Source organism: Ceratotherium simum, chromosome 22 (assembly GCF_057802395.1).
Source record: "Ceratotherium simum simum isolate JZ-2026a chromosome 22, ASM5780239v1, whole genome shotgun sequence".
Taxonomy (NCBI): Eukaryota; Metazoa; Chordata; class Mammalia; order Perissodactyla; family Rhinocerotidae; genus Ceratotherium; species Ceratotherium simum.
In genome coordinates, this window is record NC_141921.1 from 36,929,813 (window position 1) to 36,945,118 (window position 15,306).

The following is a 15,306-nucleotide window of genomic DNA, read 5'->3' on the forward strand; positions in this document are numbered from 1 at the left end:
GGGATTGGCCATGTCGGAGTTGAAAGAAAAAGCACTCAATACACAGATGTCTCTGAGCATTTCAAGATGGCGGCTGCAGTACCCCCATTTGGTCTTGATTTGGTGCCTCTGCAGGAGGGGAACAGAGAAGACCCATTGACCACAAAAAGCATCAAATAGTGAAGGGCACATTCAGGAGCTTGATGAGAACATCAACCTGAGAGAGGCCCCAGAGAATGTCTTTTGGGGAGCAATCATGGAGTTTCACCAAGTTCCAGGACCCAAATCTCAGGATGCTTTACTAGCTCCATCTAAAACACTGGATTTCAGGGGAGTGGCCAAGTCTGGGACCCGTCCTATTTTCAAGCCATAGTCAGATGGGAAATCTGACCTTCTCATTTTTCTTCTGGGCGAACCTCTCTCTTCATTCTTCTCTCCTTCTCTCTCCCTCCCCTATCTCTCTTCTTCTTCATGTTCCTCTGGCAAAAGAACAGTAAAGGTAAATCAAGTAAAAAATAAGAGTATAAAAGCATCGCTTGGTTCTTATACATCACTTCTTTTTTTTTTTTAGCAAGAGAGAGATAGCAAATGAAAAAATGAAGCCATAACAATGAAAGAACCCAACAGAGCCTGGAATGTATAATTCGAAACACGCGATATGCAGATATATCCCTACAGATGGTCCCTGGCACTAGCACGACACGCACTGTGGGGGTTTTCTTTCCTTTTTTAGTATATATATATTTATATATAAAAGTCAACCTCCTATAAACGAACGGCACATCACCACGTTTCCAACTAATGTACAATGAGCTCAGAGGAGGGGCCTCCCGTAGGAAGGACCAACAGCTACTCGTGATTAAGTTGGAAGAAACAGCTCTTATTTTGCTATGGACTCTATTTACAGGGATGGATGGGGATTGCTTGTGGGCCGGCCTAGCCCCTGGGATTCAGGCCTTCTTTCTCAGGCTGTGATCAACCTCAAGAGTTTGAGGCCTTGTACCTCTTGTCCCATATCACCTCTCTGGTGAAGGTGCCAGCTGCCAGCACAAGACTGAATTTTATAGCTTGAGTTGGCTAGACACATCAACACACGGGGTTTTAGGAAAATTCCGCTGGGGTTGGGATCTCTGTCTGAGGGGAGTGGGGCCCCTGGGGAATAAGTCTCATTTTCTACCAAGATGGTGGCTTGGGAGAACTCCAGAGAAGTTGGACGTAATGAGAAATCATTTGGTATCTTCCCATTCCACCATAGGGGGCAGACACTTGAGATTGGTCCTAGCATTGGAATGTCATCTCCTGGGGGTGGGGGTGGGCAGTTTTGATGTCACCTGCTTGAGATCCCGGCTCTTGGGTAACACAGAGTGTAAGGAGACTCAGATGATTTCTGAGCCAGGCCTCCAGGGGAAGGATTGAACATTCAAGGAATGTGGATGGAGACTGTAGTTGATCTTAGGGAACTGCTGCTTTCTGGCTGTGATAGCTACAAAAGCACGGACTGGGTCACCAAGGTACAATGCAGTCTTTCTTTTTGTCCAGAGCTTGAAGAACCAAAAGTCTCCTGCAGTGGATGCTCCAGTTGAAATCTTGGCTGAACTTGATGGGCCACACATGTCTGGGTGTCCGCTGCTACCAAAGAGTCTGTTTGTCCCCAATTCTTAATAGATTCCTCAAAACCAGAGATACGAGCCACTCTGGCCATGGTCCAGGACAGGCTTGGTATCACTGAGTCTGAAGATGTGAAACAAGTGAGCATTTGTCACAGAGGTGACGTCCATGCAGGAAAGTATCCTAGCATCCTGCCAACCAGCTCCCCAGGGGGGAGGACCTCAGGTCAACTCCCATAGCAGCAGGTCTTCCCTCTAGGAATGTCTTGTTGGTTGAAGGCAAGAGGCCTGGGTTGAGCAAAGAGGTGGCCTCACGTGCCCAGGTGGGGACAAGCAATTTGGTCCAGTCTTTGTGGATTCAGTGCTGTGTCTCCCGTCACAAGTGCCTTCTACCCAGCAGCACTTGATACAGGTGATCCAAGTGTAGATTATAGTGATGGTGATGCTGAAGATGAGTACAGTTTTGATAAATAGGTGAAGGTGGTGAAAAGTTCCAAGGGAGGCATAGTCAGGGGCTTGAACCATTCCCCAAAGGCCTCCACTCTCAAAGAGAAGGGAGCTTGGGGAAGCCACTGGAGTGGCCAAGGAAGGTGCTTTTCCCTTTTCTCCAGGACCTTCGGCATCCCCCTCTGCCCAGGGGTGGCGGCTTGAAGATTGGCCGCATCCGCCCCTGCCCAGCTGTGCTGGATCAGGAGACAGAGGCCTCTCGGCCGAGAGAGAGTCAACACTGAAAGATGCCCCCCTGGGGGACAGGGACATGCCCCCCCAAATGCCAAGGGGAATTGGTGGTCTTGCCTGTCGGGCACACAGTCCCTGCAGGTCCAAGAACCCTCCTCCAGAGCTCCACGGGAGGCTCTCTGCACCCCCAGCAGCTTCAAGGGACTCCCAGACAGATAGAGGCCCCCTTCCTAGAGGCCTGGGCAGGCAGAGGATGGGCTCAGTCTCCACAGGGGGCTTTGTGAGAAATCGAAGCTCCGTGGGGTGTGGACTTGAAGACATAGAACTGGAGCCTTTGGCAACAAAGGTTTGCCACCCACAAGCAGAGAGACCCCAGTTATGAAATCCCCTTCTGAGCCAGCCCTGTGCCTCTTCACTCACGTGCCCTCAAGACTAGGTCCCCTCCCCCTCCCATCTGATCCAGCGAATGAGAAAACTGAAGAGTTCTGCAGGCTCCTCAGGCCCTACGTGGGGTGGACAAGGTTGGACCTTAGGTTTCAATCTAAGAGCCGCCAGCCTCTGGATGCCTGTGTTGGGTCCTTGTGCCCTGGGCCCACCATGGCTGACAAGCCCCACCCCGACCTGGCTCAGTCCCTTGGTCAAGCCTCTTCCCAGGCCCCCTGCCTAGGCCAGATTCCCCCCGACGCCCAGCTGATGTGTGTGGGGAGGGTCCTGAAGTCCTCAGAATTCCTGGGTGATTCCCCTGGGAAAACCCCAGGGCTAGGGTCCCCTCTCTGCTGGAGTCCCAGCATCCAGAGGAGGAATGGGCTGTGGTTCTGACCCTGGGCCAGAGACCCACCTGGGAGGGCTGGCTCCCAGCACTTCGAGCTGAGAGCAGCCCTGTGAGCTCCACCTCCACCACTGGCCAGGGTACCCAGTGGAATTGGGTCCAAAGGGCTCTAGGACCTCATCCCAGACACCATCCTCCTTTGATACCCAAGGTGCTCGATTCAGGGTGAGCTTTGATCTCTGTGCCTGAGATGGCACAGAGGCCATGACAGGATTTGACTAGGGGAGGACTGCAGGCTGGCCAGAAACTCTCCTGGGGAGACAGTGAAGGGGCAGACTCCAAGGGGGTCACTCTAGGTCCCTAACCACAGGCAAATGGTTGACTGGCTGCACATCTCCAGAGGACTGGCTATGAGAAGGGAATGGGCTCCTTTCCTGGCCTTGTGGGACCCCAGGGCAATGAAGGGACTGAGGCTGGGAGGCTCAGGGATCAGTAAAGGTTGGGCTGGGACTTGGGCTGGGGCAAGTCACCCCAGGGGCCTTAGTAGGCCTGGCCAGTTTCCACAGGCAGGAGTCCCAGCACAGCAGAGTGCTCCCCAAGCTTCATGCGACGCTGTGTGGAAAGGCTCACGTTTTTGGCCAGGTAATCAACAGCAGCTGGAAAAAAAGAGAAACTCCTAGAAATTGAGATTCTTGTTGCCTATTCTTCCATCTGCCCCACATCCATCCATGCATCCATCCATCCATCCATCCATCCATCCATCCATCCATCCATCTATATATCCATCCATCTATCCATTTATCCATTCATCAATTCGTCCACTCACCCTTCTTTCAATCTATCGCTCTCTTCTTCCATCCATCCATCCACCCATCCATCCATCCACCCATCCATCCATCCATCCATCCATCCATCCATCCATCCATCCATTCATCAATTCATCCATCTATCTATCTCTTCTTCTATCCATCCATCCATCCATCCATTCATCCATCCATCCATCTCTTCGTGAAGCTCTTTCTCTCACCTCTCCAATCATTCAGCATATATTTACTTAACACATTATTTCCCCAGCTCTCTCCGGGGTTCTGTAGGGAGGTACAGAGGGTACCCACATTGTTGAGTGAAGAATTAGTCCCTCTTTCCAACACGCCTCTACATATCCCACTCTGGGGGGCACCCAGTGAGTCCCACAGAACCCAGGTAGTAATGAGGGCTAGGTCCTTCTGCCTTCTCTGGACCCTGAGCCCAGCTCATGGATGAGGCAAAGCAAGACCCCTTACTCAAAAGCCAAAGCAGCCTTTGCAGGTGAGCTGATGGGTCCATGTAAAAGGAGGAGCCAGGCCCCTGATATGCAGGAGCTGAGACCTTCAGCCTTGTCAGTTCTGGTCCTCCAGAGGACAGGGTGAGAGTCTGAGGGTGTGCTTGTGTGCATGTGAACAGTGAAAACAAGCATCTCTGTGAAGTAGTAATGGGCACGAACATGAATGTTCACACATGAGCAATACTTGCACACGCACATGTGCACAGATGTGGGTGAGCTGTGTGTACCTGCGTGTGTAGAAGAACAGTGGGAATGCCTGTGCCTGTCCGGGTAACTGTGTACCACCTAAGTCGGGTACGTGTGTTGGTGTACGTGTGTGCACAGGTATGACCACTGGGCCCACGTGTACTGAGTTCTGTCTTAACTGTACTAACGGTGCCTGCCTGAAGCCACAGCAGAAATCAGCCCAGACCAAATGATGTGACTGGCAGGTGACGAAGGCCTCCAAAGCCCGAGTCTGCGGCTGTGGCCAATCCAACCCCTTGGCACCCAACGAGAGAGAAAGATGGAAAGAGCACTGTGCTGGGAATCACGAGGCCTGGCCCAACACCGCTCTGTCACCTGCCCACTGAGGTCCCCTGGAACACTCTACATGTCTCCCCTTGGGCAGGTGGGTGGAGCCAGGGGGTGATGGGCAGGGTCAAATGCGAGGAGGCCCAGGGAGGCAAGAAGGGCAGTATCAATGATTGAGCTACAGGAAGTGGTATTGCCTTGGGGTTCGAATGACCTAGGTTCAAATCCTGCATCTACTAACTTTTAGTGTGTGACTTTGGGCACACCCCTTCACCTAGTCAAGCGTCAGTCTCCTTGTCTGTACAATGGGGATAATAACAGTATCTAGGTTGAAGAGCTGTTGTGAGGATTAAATGAGAAAATGCATGTAATGTAGTTAGTTGGCACTGTGCCTGTCACAGAGTGAGCTTGATAAACTCGGGCTCCTAGGACTGGGACTTAGGACAGATGTGACTGACCTTTGATGAGGACAAGAAGGAAAGGAACAGTGTGTGAGGCAATTCAGACTCCCAACTACCTCCCGCTCATCCAGACCTGTTTCCTTGTCTGTAAAATGGATAGAACAAATTCCAGCCTCCTCAAGGGCTGTTATGAGGATCAAGGAGATCATGGGCTTTAAGATCCCGGGCACAAAGGGCTCAGGGCCCAGACCCCTAGATTCCTAAAGGATGTGCAAATGCCCTGGGGTTTATGGAGTGTCTGGACCCTGTGCCCCTCAGCTTCCCAGGCTCTAGGGCCTGAGCTGAGGTCCCTGGGTGCTGTCCCCGAGGTCACACAGCCTCCGGGCTAGGGCAGAGGTGGTGGTAACCAGTCTTGCCTGCCTTGGGTCTGCCCCTAACTCTGGATGGGGGGTGGGAGAATCTCTTACTTCTGGCCTCAGGGGTCCCTGCAATTCTGGCCACACCATCTCTGCTACCTGGAGCCAGTCTTTTCTGGGCTCCAGGGTCTGCCCCACAAGGAAGTCTAATTTTCAGCATCATAATAGGAAGAAGAAGAGCTAACATTTACCGAGAGCTGCCCTGAGCCAGTCCTGTCTCAGCACTTTATGTGCACCACCTCATTCAATGCTCACAGCAACTCTATGAGGCTGTAGTGTTACTATGCCCATTTTACAGATGATGAAACCTAGGCCCTGCCCTGAGAGACTGCATAACTTGAAAGATCACATGGCTCGTAAGTTGTGCAGCCAGGATTCAAACCCAGGCAGTTGATGCCAGCTCCTAACCACCCCCTCGAGCTTCACCCAGCAGCTTCCTAAGAACAACCCCTGGCACATGCACAGCACTTTCGAGGGGATGAGGCACTTTACCCCCAAATCCTGCACTGGCCCCATTTGCTACTCCAGGAAATGCAAGTGACTTGTCCAAGGGCACATGACCAGGTCAGGCGACCTTCCCTGAGTCACCAAAGGCTCTGGCTACCCCTCCTTACTCCACATCACATCCACCTCTGATGCCAACCTCTCCAGCTCTTCCTGCAGTGGCGGGGGGCTGGGCAGAAAGGCCTAGCTTTGAACAGCAATGATGACAACAGCAAGTGACATCCCTCACATGTTGAGCACTTACTATCTGCTAAGCAGACAGGATCTCCTTGAATTCTTTCAAAAGCCCCATGCTCTAGATACGTTTGTTCCCATTTTACAGATGTGGAAACTGAAGCACAGAAGGATTGCTGGCCCAGAGTCATGTCTAGCACGTGAGATGATGGAGCCCAAATTTGTCCTGCTTGTGCCTCTGGTCACTCTGTCTGCTCTTTAGCCTCCCCCAGGTACCAGCCAAGGCCCAGAGCACAGTGGGAGTTTCCCCGGGCCCCGTCAAGATGAGCCAGGAAACACCACGATGCCTAACTTGACTGATGACCCAGCCAACTTCAAGGGCACCCACTGCGCCACAGGGCCTCCCTCTCCCTGGGGTCGAGGCGGGGGCCGGCGAGGGCAGGGCTGTGACATCTCTCATTACGGCCTCTGTCAATGGCCCTCCCTGTCCCTCTGTCTCTCCATGTCTCCCGTCCTCTGCCTCGAGCCCGCGCCTGGGCTCTAAACATCTCAAATTAGATTAATCGGGAGTTGGCAGGAGATGTGGCCACGATGCCAACCAGTAAACAAATCTCAGCCGTCAGCGTCTCGTCAGCCCGCGGCCCCAGAGGAGAACCCTTCTAGACACAAATTCTTATTAGACTTGTCAGATCTATTAAAATTCTTTTCACACTTCTGCGTTCTATCAGCCCCATCATTAGTATGGCCCTGGCCTCTGGGAACACCAGGGCCATATTAATCTGCCGTGCGCGCGCCCCCGCCCCCTGCCCCTACCCCCTCCAGGGATGGAGAGAGACAGACAGATGGACAGAGGATGGCCAGGAGCAGGAAAGCAAGGCGTGGAGCGTCCCTGGGAAGACAAGAGGCCCAGGGAGAGGAGGTGGACTTTTCTGCTTAAGAGTTTGGCCCACGTGTATACTCCATGCACTCCTGAAGGTGAGGCTGTCGGGGGGCGGGGCTGTGGGTGCGGCTGTGTACATGTCAGGACGTGGTCTCGGGCACGTGCGCTCTCTGGGACCCCACTTCCTCCTCTGCGCGGTGGGAATAACCACGCACACCGCACAGGGTGGCCGAGGGGATGAAACGCCAGACCCACAGTAGATGCTCCATAAACGGTCATTTCTCCTTCCTTTATGCACGTACATTTTGTACATCTGTATCTCGAAGCCATGGATGCACTCACATTAGTGAATACTCACAGAGAAATAAATCTCTGTGCCTGGGCATCTGTTTGTCCAAACGTGCCTGTGAGGTTGTGAACATGAACCCACACAAAGGGGGGTCCAGGTGTGCATCATTACTGAGTGTCTTACACGAGTTTGTGATTTGGCCAAAGAGAACTGGGTCTAAAGTCAGGAGACCTGGAGTTCACCATTCACCTACTGTGTGACCTTGGGAAAATTTCTAGCCTCTCTGGGCCTTAGCTTTTGTGTCTGTAACCTGAGGACAAAAAACACCTACGTACCTTGAGCGGGGTTTTTGAGAAAGACATGAACTGAGGGACTGTATGCTGCCCAGTGCCCGGGACGGACGTGAGCAGATGACAGGAGGACCTGGGCATACTCGAGGCAGTTAGGGACTCTTGCACCTGGACTGTGGGAGCCCAGTCGTATTCAGTCGCCCGTGAACGTGGAGCAGGTGGTCACTGGGAACACGTGTCCCCTAGCTGTTCCGGAAGTCAAAGGTGAGGGAGACGACACAATGGAAAAACCCTGGGGCGACTGATCTAACCCATGGGCCCCCATTTCACAGATGGCAAGACTGAGGCTCGGAGAGGCAGGGCGACTTGCCCACACCATGGTGGCAGAGGGACAGACTTTCCCTCAGGCCCCTCCCAGCCCAACCCTGGAGCCTCGGTGGGGTGGGGCAGAGAGGGGTCTGTGCCGAGATCCCCTCTGGGTAGGGTTGGACAATGCGGCGCAGGAGGAGCTCTGAGCTGCCCCTGCAGGAGCCAGGGGAGCAGGGGTGGAGCTAGCAGGGGAGGGGCTGGGGGGGGAGAGATGGAGAAGCGGGGAGGAAGGACGAGGACACAGGGAGGAGGGGGAGGAGGCCCCACTCCAGCCAGCTTTTCCATCAGGGAGGAACAAACGCTCCTTTCTCGCCTCCTGGGCCCTTTCTCTTTTGATCTCCCTCCCTTGCCACCCCGTGCTGACTTCGGGGTTAATTTTATTTCCGAGCTGGGCGGGCGCCCCTGGAGGGGGCACAGGGCTCTGGGTGTGACTAACGCCTGCCCCAGGCCGGGGCTGCTGCCGGCGCTGGAGCCGCTCTCAACTCTTGATCAAGAGCATGTGTGTCCCGCTCCAGGCCCGGGACACGAGCCAGGCCGGGGGGTCACCCTGGGCCTCTCTGGAAACACTCCCATTCACGCACACGGGTGCACGTTGCTCTCAAACACATATGCACACACGTGTTACACAGCCCCACATGCTTGCTCCCCATGCACACACATTCACACAGACAACATCGTATGTACACACTCAGGTGCCCAGCAGTAATACACAGGTACACACAGCCACACCTGTGCACACACTCAAGCACACACACCCCCATATGTACACACTGCACACAGAGTCTACAAGTCCACATATGTTCTTCCAAATACACACACACTCAAGCATATGTACCTGCTGAACATAGATGCACGGACATGTACATACAGCCACACACATCTGTACACTCACACACGCATCTGTACATACACACACATTTATTATGCCTGTCCACATAGTGACATAGGTCAAACACACAGGCACATGCATAGACACTCAGCCACATGCACATACCTGAATGCACATTTGAACACACGTGTGCCCTGTGTTACAGCCACATATACTCACGTGACCAAACCTGTGCACACGTGAGTCCACATACAAATCCATATGCACGTTTGTGCACATACTATGCTTATTAAACTCACACATATGTGATAGTCACACACACATATACCCACACACGCCACTCACACCTTCACACATACACACACGTACCTATACACAAGGATGAGTGCACGAACACGTATGCTGAAATACACGACACACAGACACACACACGCACACGAATGGTAACATATCTATGGCACATGTATTCATATTCACACATGTGAACACAAATATACACAGGGAAGGAGTTATGGACACAGCTGGGAGGGGAGGCTGGTGCAGCTGGCCTTCATTTAGCCATGGAGGCCAAGGCCGTGCCCGGAGCTGTGGGCTGGTGTGAGGGCAGGAAGCAGAGGTCAGCGAGGCCAGGCCAGGGCTTCGGTGGGGGGTGGGCGGGTGGGGAGGACGCCCTCGGGCTGGGAGTCTCACCCTCTCGCCACACGCCCTTCTGATTAGTTTGACACCAGCAGGTGAGGCCTTTGCTGGGAGGTGGGGCAGGAGGGGACCCCAGTGACCTCAGCTCCCTGTGCTGTCTTGGCCTGCCCTGCTGCTGCCCCATCTGGTAGCTGGAGGCTGTGGCTGGGCCTGCCTTTTGCAGCCTTTGGTCTGAGGGTCTGCCGCCCCACCTCCAGGCAAGGTGCCAAGGAGGTGGCGGCTGGGGTGGGCACCTGAGACCAGCTCAAAGTTTGGGGAAACCAAGGCTGAGGGTAAGGGATAGAGGAAAGAACTCAAAATACAGCTTTTCCCCACAGCCAGGGGGCAGAAATGGGCAAGATCTCTAATACCACACCATCCAACGTGGCAGCCACCAGCCACACATGGCTACTGAGCATTTGAAACGTGGCTGATATGACTGAGAACTGAATTACGTTTTAATTCAATTTTATCTAATTTAAATTTAAAAGCTGAAATTCGATTTCAGTATATTTGAGAAATTTTTCAGTATATTTGGAACAAGTTGGGTGTGTAAATCTACTTCCTCGGTTGTAAATTATTTAAAATTTAAATGCAGATCAAGTATTTCCAATGAAAACAGTGTCTGAATTAAAATGGGCTGGATTCCAAAGACAGAGTGTGAAAAAAGAATGTAAAATATCTCATTAATAACTTTGTACGGATGACACGTCGAAATGATCATCTTTTGGATACTGGGTTAAACAAAATATGTTAGCAAAAATAATTCCACTTGTCTCTTCTTATGTTTTAAAATGGGGCTATTAAGACATTTGAAATGGCATTTGTGGCTCGGATAATATTTCTACGGGGCAGCACTGCTCTCCGGCGACAGTAGCGTGAGTGTAGGGGTCCAGCTCAGCATCATCTTAGGACAACTGTTCATCCTTTCTGGACCTCCACTTCCTCATCTGTGAAATGGGCCCCCCACCCATCACCACCTCGCAGCTCTCTACAAATAAGCAGAAGGCCCTTGGAGTGGGGGCGGGGGTGTGGAGGGGGACGCCCCGGGCGCCGGGCACTCACTCTGGCCATACTGGCCGTACTGGTAGCCAGCCACGGGGTCCACGCTGTAGCCGGTGGTGCTGTAGGTGGGCGGGCAGTAGGACTGGGAGGTGGGCAGGCTGTCTCCCGGCTTGATGGAGTCAGCCCGCTGGCTGCAGCTGGCCGAGATGGAGGTGGCCGCGTCCAGGCCGCCGTGCAGCGGGGAGATGGAGAAGTCGGCCTGCGGCTGCGGTGGCACGGCACTGGGGTTGCTCAGAATGCTCATCACCTGCGGGGGAGAGACCATCAGTGCGGCCGCGCAGAGGCGTGGGGGCTCGGAGGACGGACCCTGCCGACACAGCACGTGCGGGCACGATGCCAGGCCACCTGGGACAGGCCTTTGCTGGAGTTGCTCCCTTGAGGTCCCTGCAGCATCGAGAGCCTCAGTTTACCTGGTTTGCTTGTCCTTGTGGGTAAGATGGTTAGTGGTTAGCTCCCTCCACTGAGAGCTCTAGGGGGCAGGGTGTGGACTTGTCCACTTCTCTATCCCCCAGGCCTGGCTCTAAGGGGTACCTTGTGCCTGTCTGCTGAACGAATGAACGCATACAGGCGTGAATGAATGAATGAACTAACTAGATAATTACGTCTCTCCCATCAGACAGGCACCTCCCCTGGGACAGGAAACTATGCCTCCCCCATCAGACTGGGATGCCCCCATCTCCCAACACAAAGGTCAGAGCAGGACTCTGGATCTGTCCGGCTCCTCCCCCCTGCCCTGTGCTAGGCCCGCTCCGTCTCTGACTTCCCTGGACTTGGAGCTTCTGCCCCCACAACACCGACGTACACGGCCAATGCTGTCAAATAGCCTCCCGGGCACCTTTCTTAGATTCCGGCAGCTCCCAATGTCTGTGACCATCAGTGCCTTCCCTGCTTGGCCTGGTTCAGCAAACAGGAATTCCCTATCAGTGCTGGCAACCCGGACGGGCAGGTGAGGCTCGCCTCTGGAAACTCAGCTTAAAGAACCAGTTCATGGGTATGTTCACTTAGTCGTTCAACAAACATGCACTGATGATGGCTATGGCCTCAGGCTAGGCCCTGGGACTTCAGAGGAGGAAGAGCCATGGTCCTTTCTCTCCGCAGGGGGAGTATCTGGGTCTGGTGGCGGAGGCACCTGGCAACAGACCATCAAGATACGGAGTGATGAGGGGCGTGATGGAAGCAGCTCAGGGGGCTGTGGGAGCCCCGAGGGGGGCACGCAGCCAGCCTGGCGGTGGAGAGAGTGGAGAAAGGTGGTGCAGGCAGGAGTCCCTGCAGCATGAGAGCACAGGGGTCCTGGTCAGTCCAGGGGAGAGGAGGCAGACGCAGGCCCTTGGGGACCAGACCCGCAGGGCCCAGGCCCCTGGTGACCTCCCAGCGATGCCCCCTCCTAGGGGAGGGAGGCCGCAGGGCCAGGTGGGGACAGCCTTGCTGATGATCTGCCCAGCACAAGCTCAAGGACCGTGCTGCGGTCCACGCTGGGCACGCAGTTGAGTTCTCTGATTTCCCCGCCTCCTGGCGCGTCCCTGCCACAGGCAGCGAGGCATGGCCGGGGGCGAGGGTATGGACCTGCATCCACAGGCCAGGATGGACTGAGCTCCTCCGCTTCCTAGCCGTCAGCCTCGGCTGTCCCTTAACTTGTGTGACCACCGCCGTCCTGATGATGATGGAACCTACGCAGACGGTGGCCGGGAGGATGAGGCAGGCTCTAGGAGGAAGGCTCTGCACCCAGCCCGGCCCGCGGCGCGTGCTCAGGGATCAGCGGCCCTGACTCCTCTAATCTTCCTTCCCCACCTCCTTCCCTGTCCCTCCTTCCAATCCAGAGCCCTGCAGAGATGTGGGGGCGGAGCTATGATGCCCACTTCTCAGATGAAGACACTGAGGCCCACGGAGGCTCTGGCTTCCCCAGATCTCACAGCAGGTGTGCGAGGGAGCAGTCTAGGGTCCAGATGGCCAACCTGCTCATCTGAGCATGTCAAGACGGACTCTCAAGGCCCCTTTAGAGGTTCTCACTCCAGGGACTGGGGCAGCTGCTGTGGGGGGATGGGGTGGGGTCCCTCACCCCTGGGGGCCTGGCTCCTCTGAACGGCATGGGCACAGTCTCCCCTGACTCCTTCCTCCAGCACACTCAGCCCTGGGGTCCCCCCTCCTCTGTCCTTTCACCCCCGCCCCAGGGCCAGAGTCACGGGCACTGGGCCCTCCGGGGCTGGTCTTTGTCTCCACTACAGCTGGTGGGGTGTAGGTGGGACTTGTGGTGTGACAGGCCATTGAGATGGCAAAAAGACAGGGGCACGGGTCTGTGAGAAGAAGAGTCTGCACAGGGGACGTCTGGACGACCTCGGGCAGCAGCGCTGTTTCAGGGAGCTGAGGTCTCCCAAACCCACTCTGCACTGAATGCCCCTCAGAGGTCTGGGTGATGGCAGAGTCCACACAGGGTGCTTGGGGGGTGGCGACAGGGACCCCGTGGAGGGGTGGTGTGTGAGGGTGTCTGACACGCACCGTGGTCTGTGTTTGTTGCTTTCCACCTGTTGCGCAGGGGTCTCCTGGGCCTGAGGAATTTGTGTGTGTGTGTACAAGTGTGAGTGTGTTGGGGTGGGGGGAGAGCCTCGGGGGAAACCCCAGAATCTAACACTGCCCTGGGAATCAGAGACGCGATCCTCTTCCAGGTTGCCAGCCAGGTTTCCAATCTGGCCCTCACTTTCCATCTAAATTAAGAAAACCACCACCCAGCCCATTCCCCATCCCATACAAACACTAACCCTGCGCCCTCACAGGAGGCCTGCGTCCCAAGAACAGGCCTAGAGGCTCAGGGGAAACACACAGGCCCCATTTCCCTGCCTCCAGAAGGGCCACTGTGGGGGCAGGGAGACTCCCGGGAGGGTCTGCAGCTCTGGTGAGACCCCAGTTTAATCCTCCTGAACATCACCAAGACCCCAAGCCCAGAAGGGACAATGGGAGGGGAGGGGAGAAATGGGGGGGTTAGATAAAGAATGAGGGTGTTTTGGGGACATGCTGGGAGCTGTGCACAGACCCAGTATTCATCCTGCGAGACCGAGACCTACACAGAACCACTGCCAAATCTGACCACTTCACTCAAGAACCATCGGTGGCTCCTCAGTACCTCCCAGATGAACAGGGCAAAGGCCTCTTGCTATCTGACTGCTACCTGCCTGTCCCAACTTCTCCCACCCCTTCCTACCTTGCACTTCATATCCCAGCTATCCTAAACGATGTGGTCTTTCCTGAAGATATTCTTCATTCATTCATTTATTCGTTCAACAAACACTTCGTAGAGTGCTACTATGTGCCAGGCTGGAGACAGGGCTGGACTGTGAGCTCTTTGAGGGCAGGCTGGAACTGTGTTTCATCCATCTCTGTAGCCCCGGGGCCTCCCCTGTGCTTGCCACATACTGTGAGCTCAAAGGACCCCTGTTGAATTCACGTATATTCACTTAACAAATACTTACTGAGCACCTAGGATATGCCAGACACTGAACCAGGCCCTGAGATACAGGAATGAACAGTAGCAGCTCCATGCCCTCCCAGAGCTGCCAGTTATGAAGGACCCTGACCACAAACAAATGACCAAATAAACAATAGAATTTCCGAGACTGATACGTGTTATGGAGGAAAAATAAGGGGAGTATGTGGAATCACGCAAGACCTCCCCAAAGAGGTGATATCCAGCAAGACCAAAAAGAACCGGCCATGGGAAGATGCAGCAGAGAGCTTTCCAGGCAGAAGAGTCAGCAAGTGCAAAGGCCCTGAGGTGGGAACACACCCGGCAGGCTTAAGAAATAGCACAAAGGTCAATGCTGAGAATGAAAATCCGGGAGCTGGAGGCCTTTGTTAGAAGGGGCTTGTGTGGTGCCCAGTGGCTCAGGGGGGCTTGGACCCTGGACCCTTAACAGACAGCTCAGAATCAGCTCAGGCCCAGGGAGCTTTCCTGTAATGGGATTTGTTCAATGGGATTTGCCCCGGAACATCAAATCAAATCCACATCTGGGATAGGTGTGAACGGGGGATGCGGGGCATCTGCTCACTCTCTCCCAGAGTCCCTGGAGGCCTGCGGATCAAAGGGCTTCCATTTCATCCAGCCCCCTGACTCTAGGCTTGGCAGCTTCCAAGCAAGTGGGACAGGACCCAAGTGAAGAGAGGTGGGAGGGGGAGCATTCACTCCTTAAGCAAATAGGCTATGACTACCCCCATTCTGCAGATGGGGAAATCGAGGCACAGGGAAGTGGACATGTGTACCCAAGGTCACACAGCCAGTAAGTGGCAGAGCTGGGATTTGAACCAGTCTCCCTGACCCCTAGCTGTGTCCCCACACAGGCTGTGCTGGAGAGTGGAGAGAGAGGCCCTCGGCAACCTCGCCGTGTAGAGCCTGCAGGCCTAAGTGGCCCTTGTCGGCCTCTGGCTGGCCCGCGGAGCCCTGGGAGTCCCTCTTTGCCCGCGGAAGCAGGAAGCGTTTGCCCACAGTTAGGGGTCCCAGCCGAGGTCGGGGGCCTGCAAACTTTTGAACTTGAGGAAGTCCTGGTCTGATGCGGTAA

The 15,306-nt window shown here is 54.7% G+C and overlaps 1 protein-coding gene across 4 annotated transcripts in view; it reads right to left on the bottom strand.

Annotated features, from left to right (window-relative positions):
- Positions 1 to 3,573: 3,573 nt before the first annotated feature.
- Positions 3,574 to 15,306, bottom strand: part of PAX7 (paired box 7) — a 96,632-nt gene continuing 84,899 nt past the window's right edge. For 2 of the 4 annotated variants that reach the window (XM_014783919.2, XM_004425641.3), the window contains exons 8-9: positions 10,763 to 11,009; positions 3,574 to 3,689 (exon numbers count right to left, since the gene is read on the bottom strand). In XM_014783919.2, coding sequence (XP_014639405.1) covers positions 3,574 to 3,689; positions 10,763 to 11,009 — 363 coding nt within the window. Of the gene's footprint in view, positions 3,690 to 10,073; positions 10,128 to 10,762; positions 11,010 to 15,125; positions 15,141 to 15,306 lie in introns of all 4 variants that reach the window. The other 2 variants (XM_087445816.1, XM_087445814.1) reach the window with 2 other exon arrangements.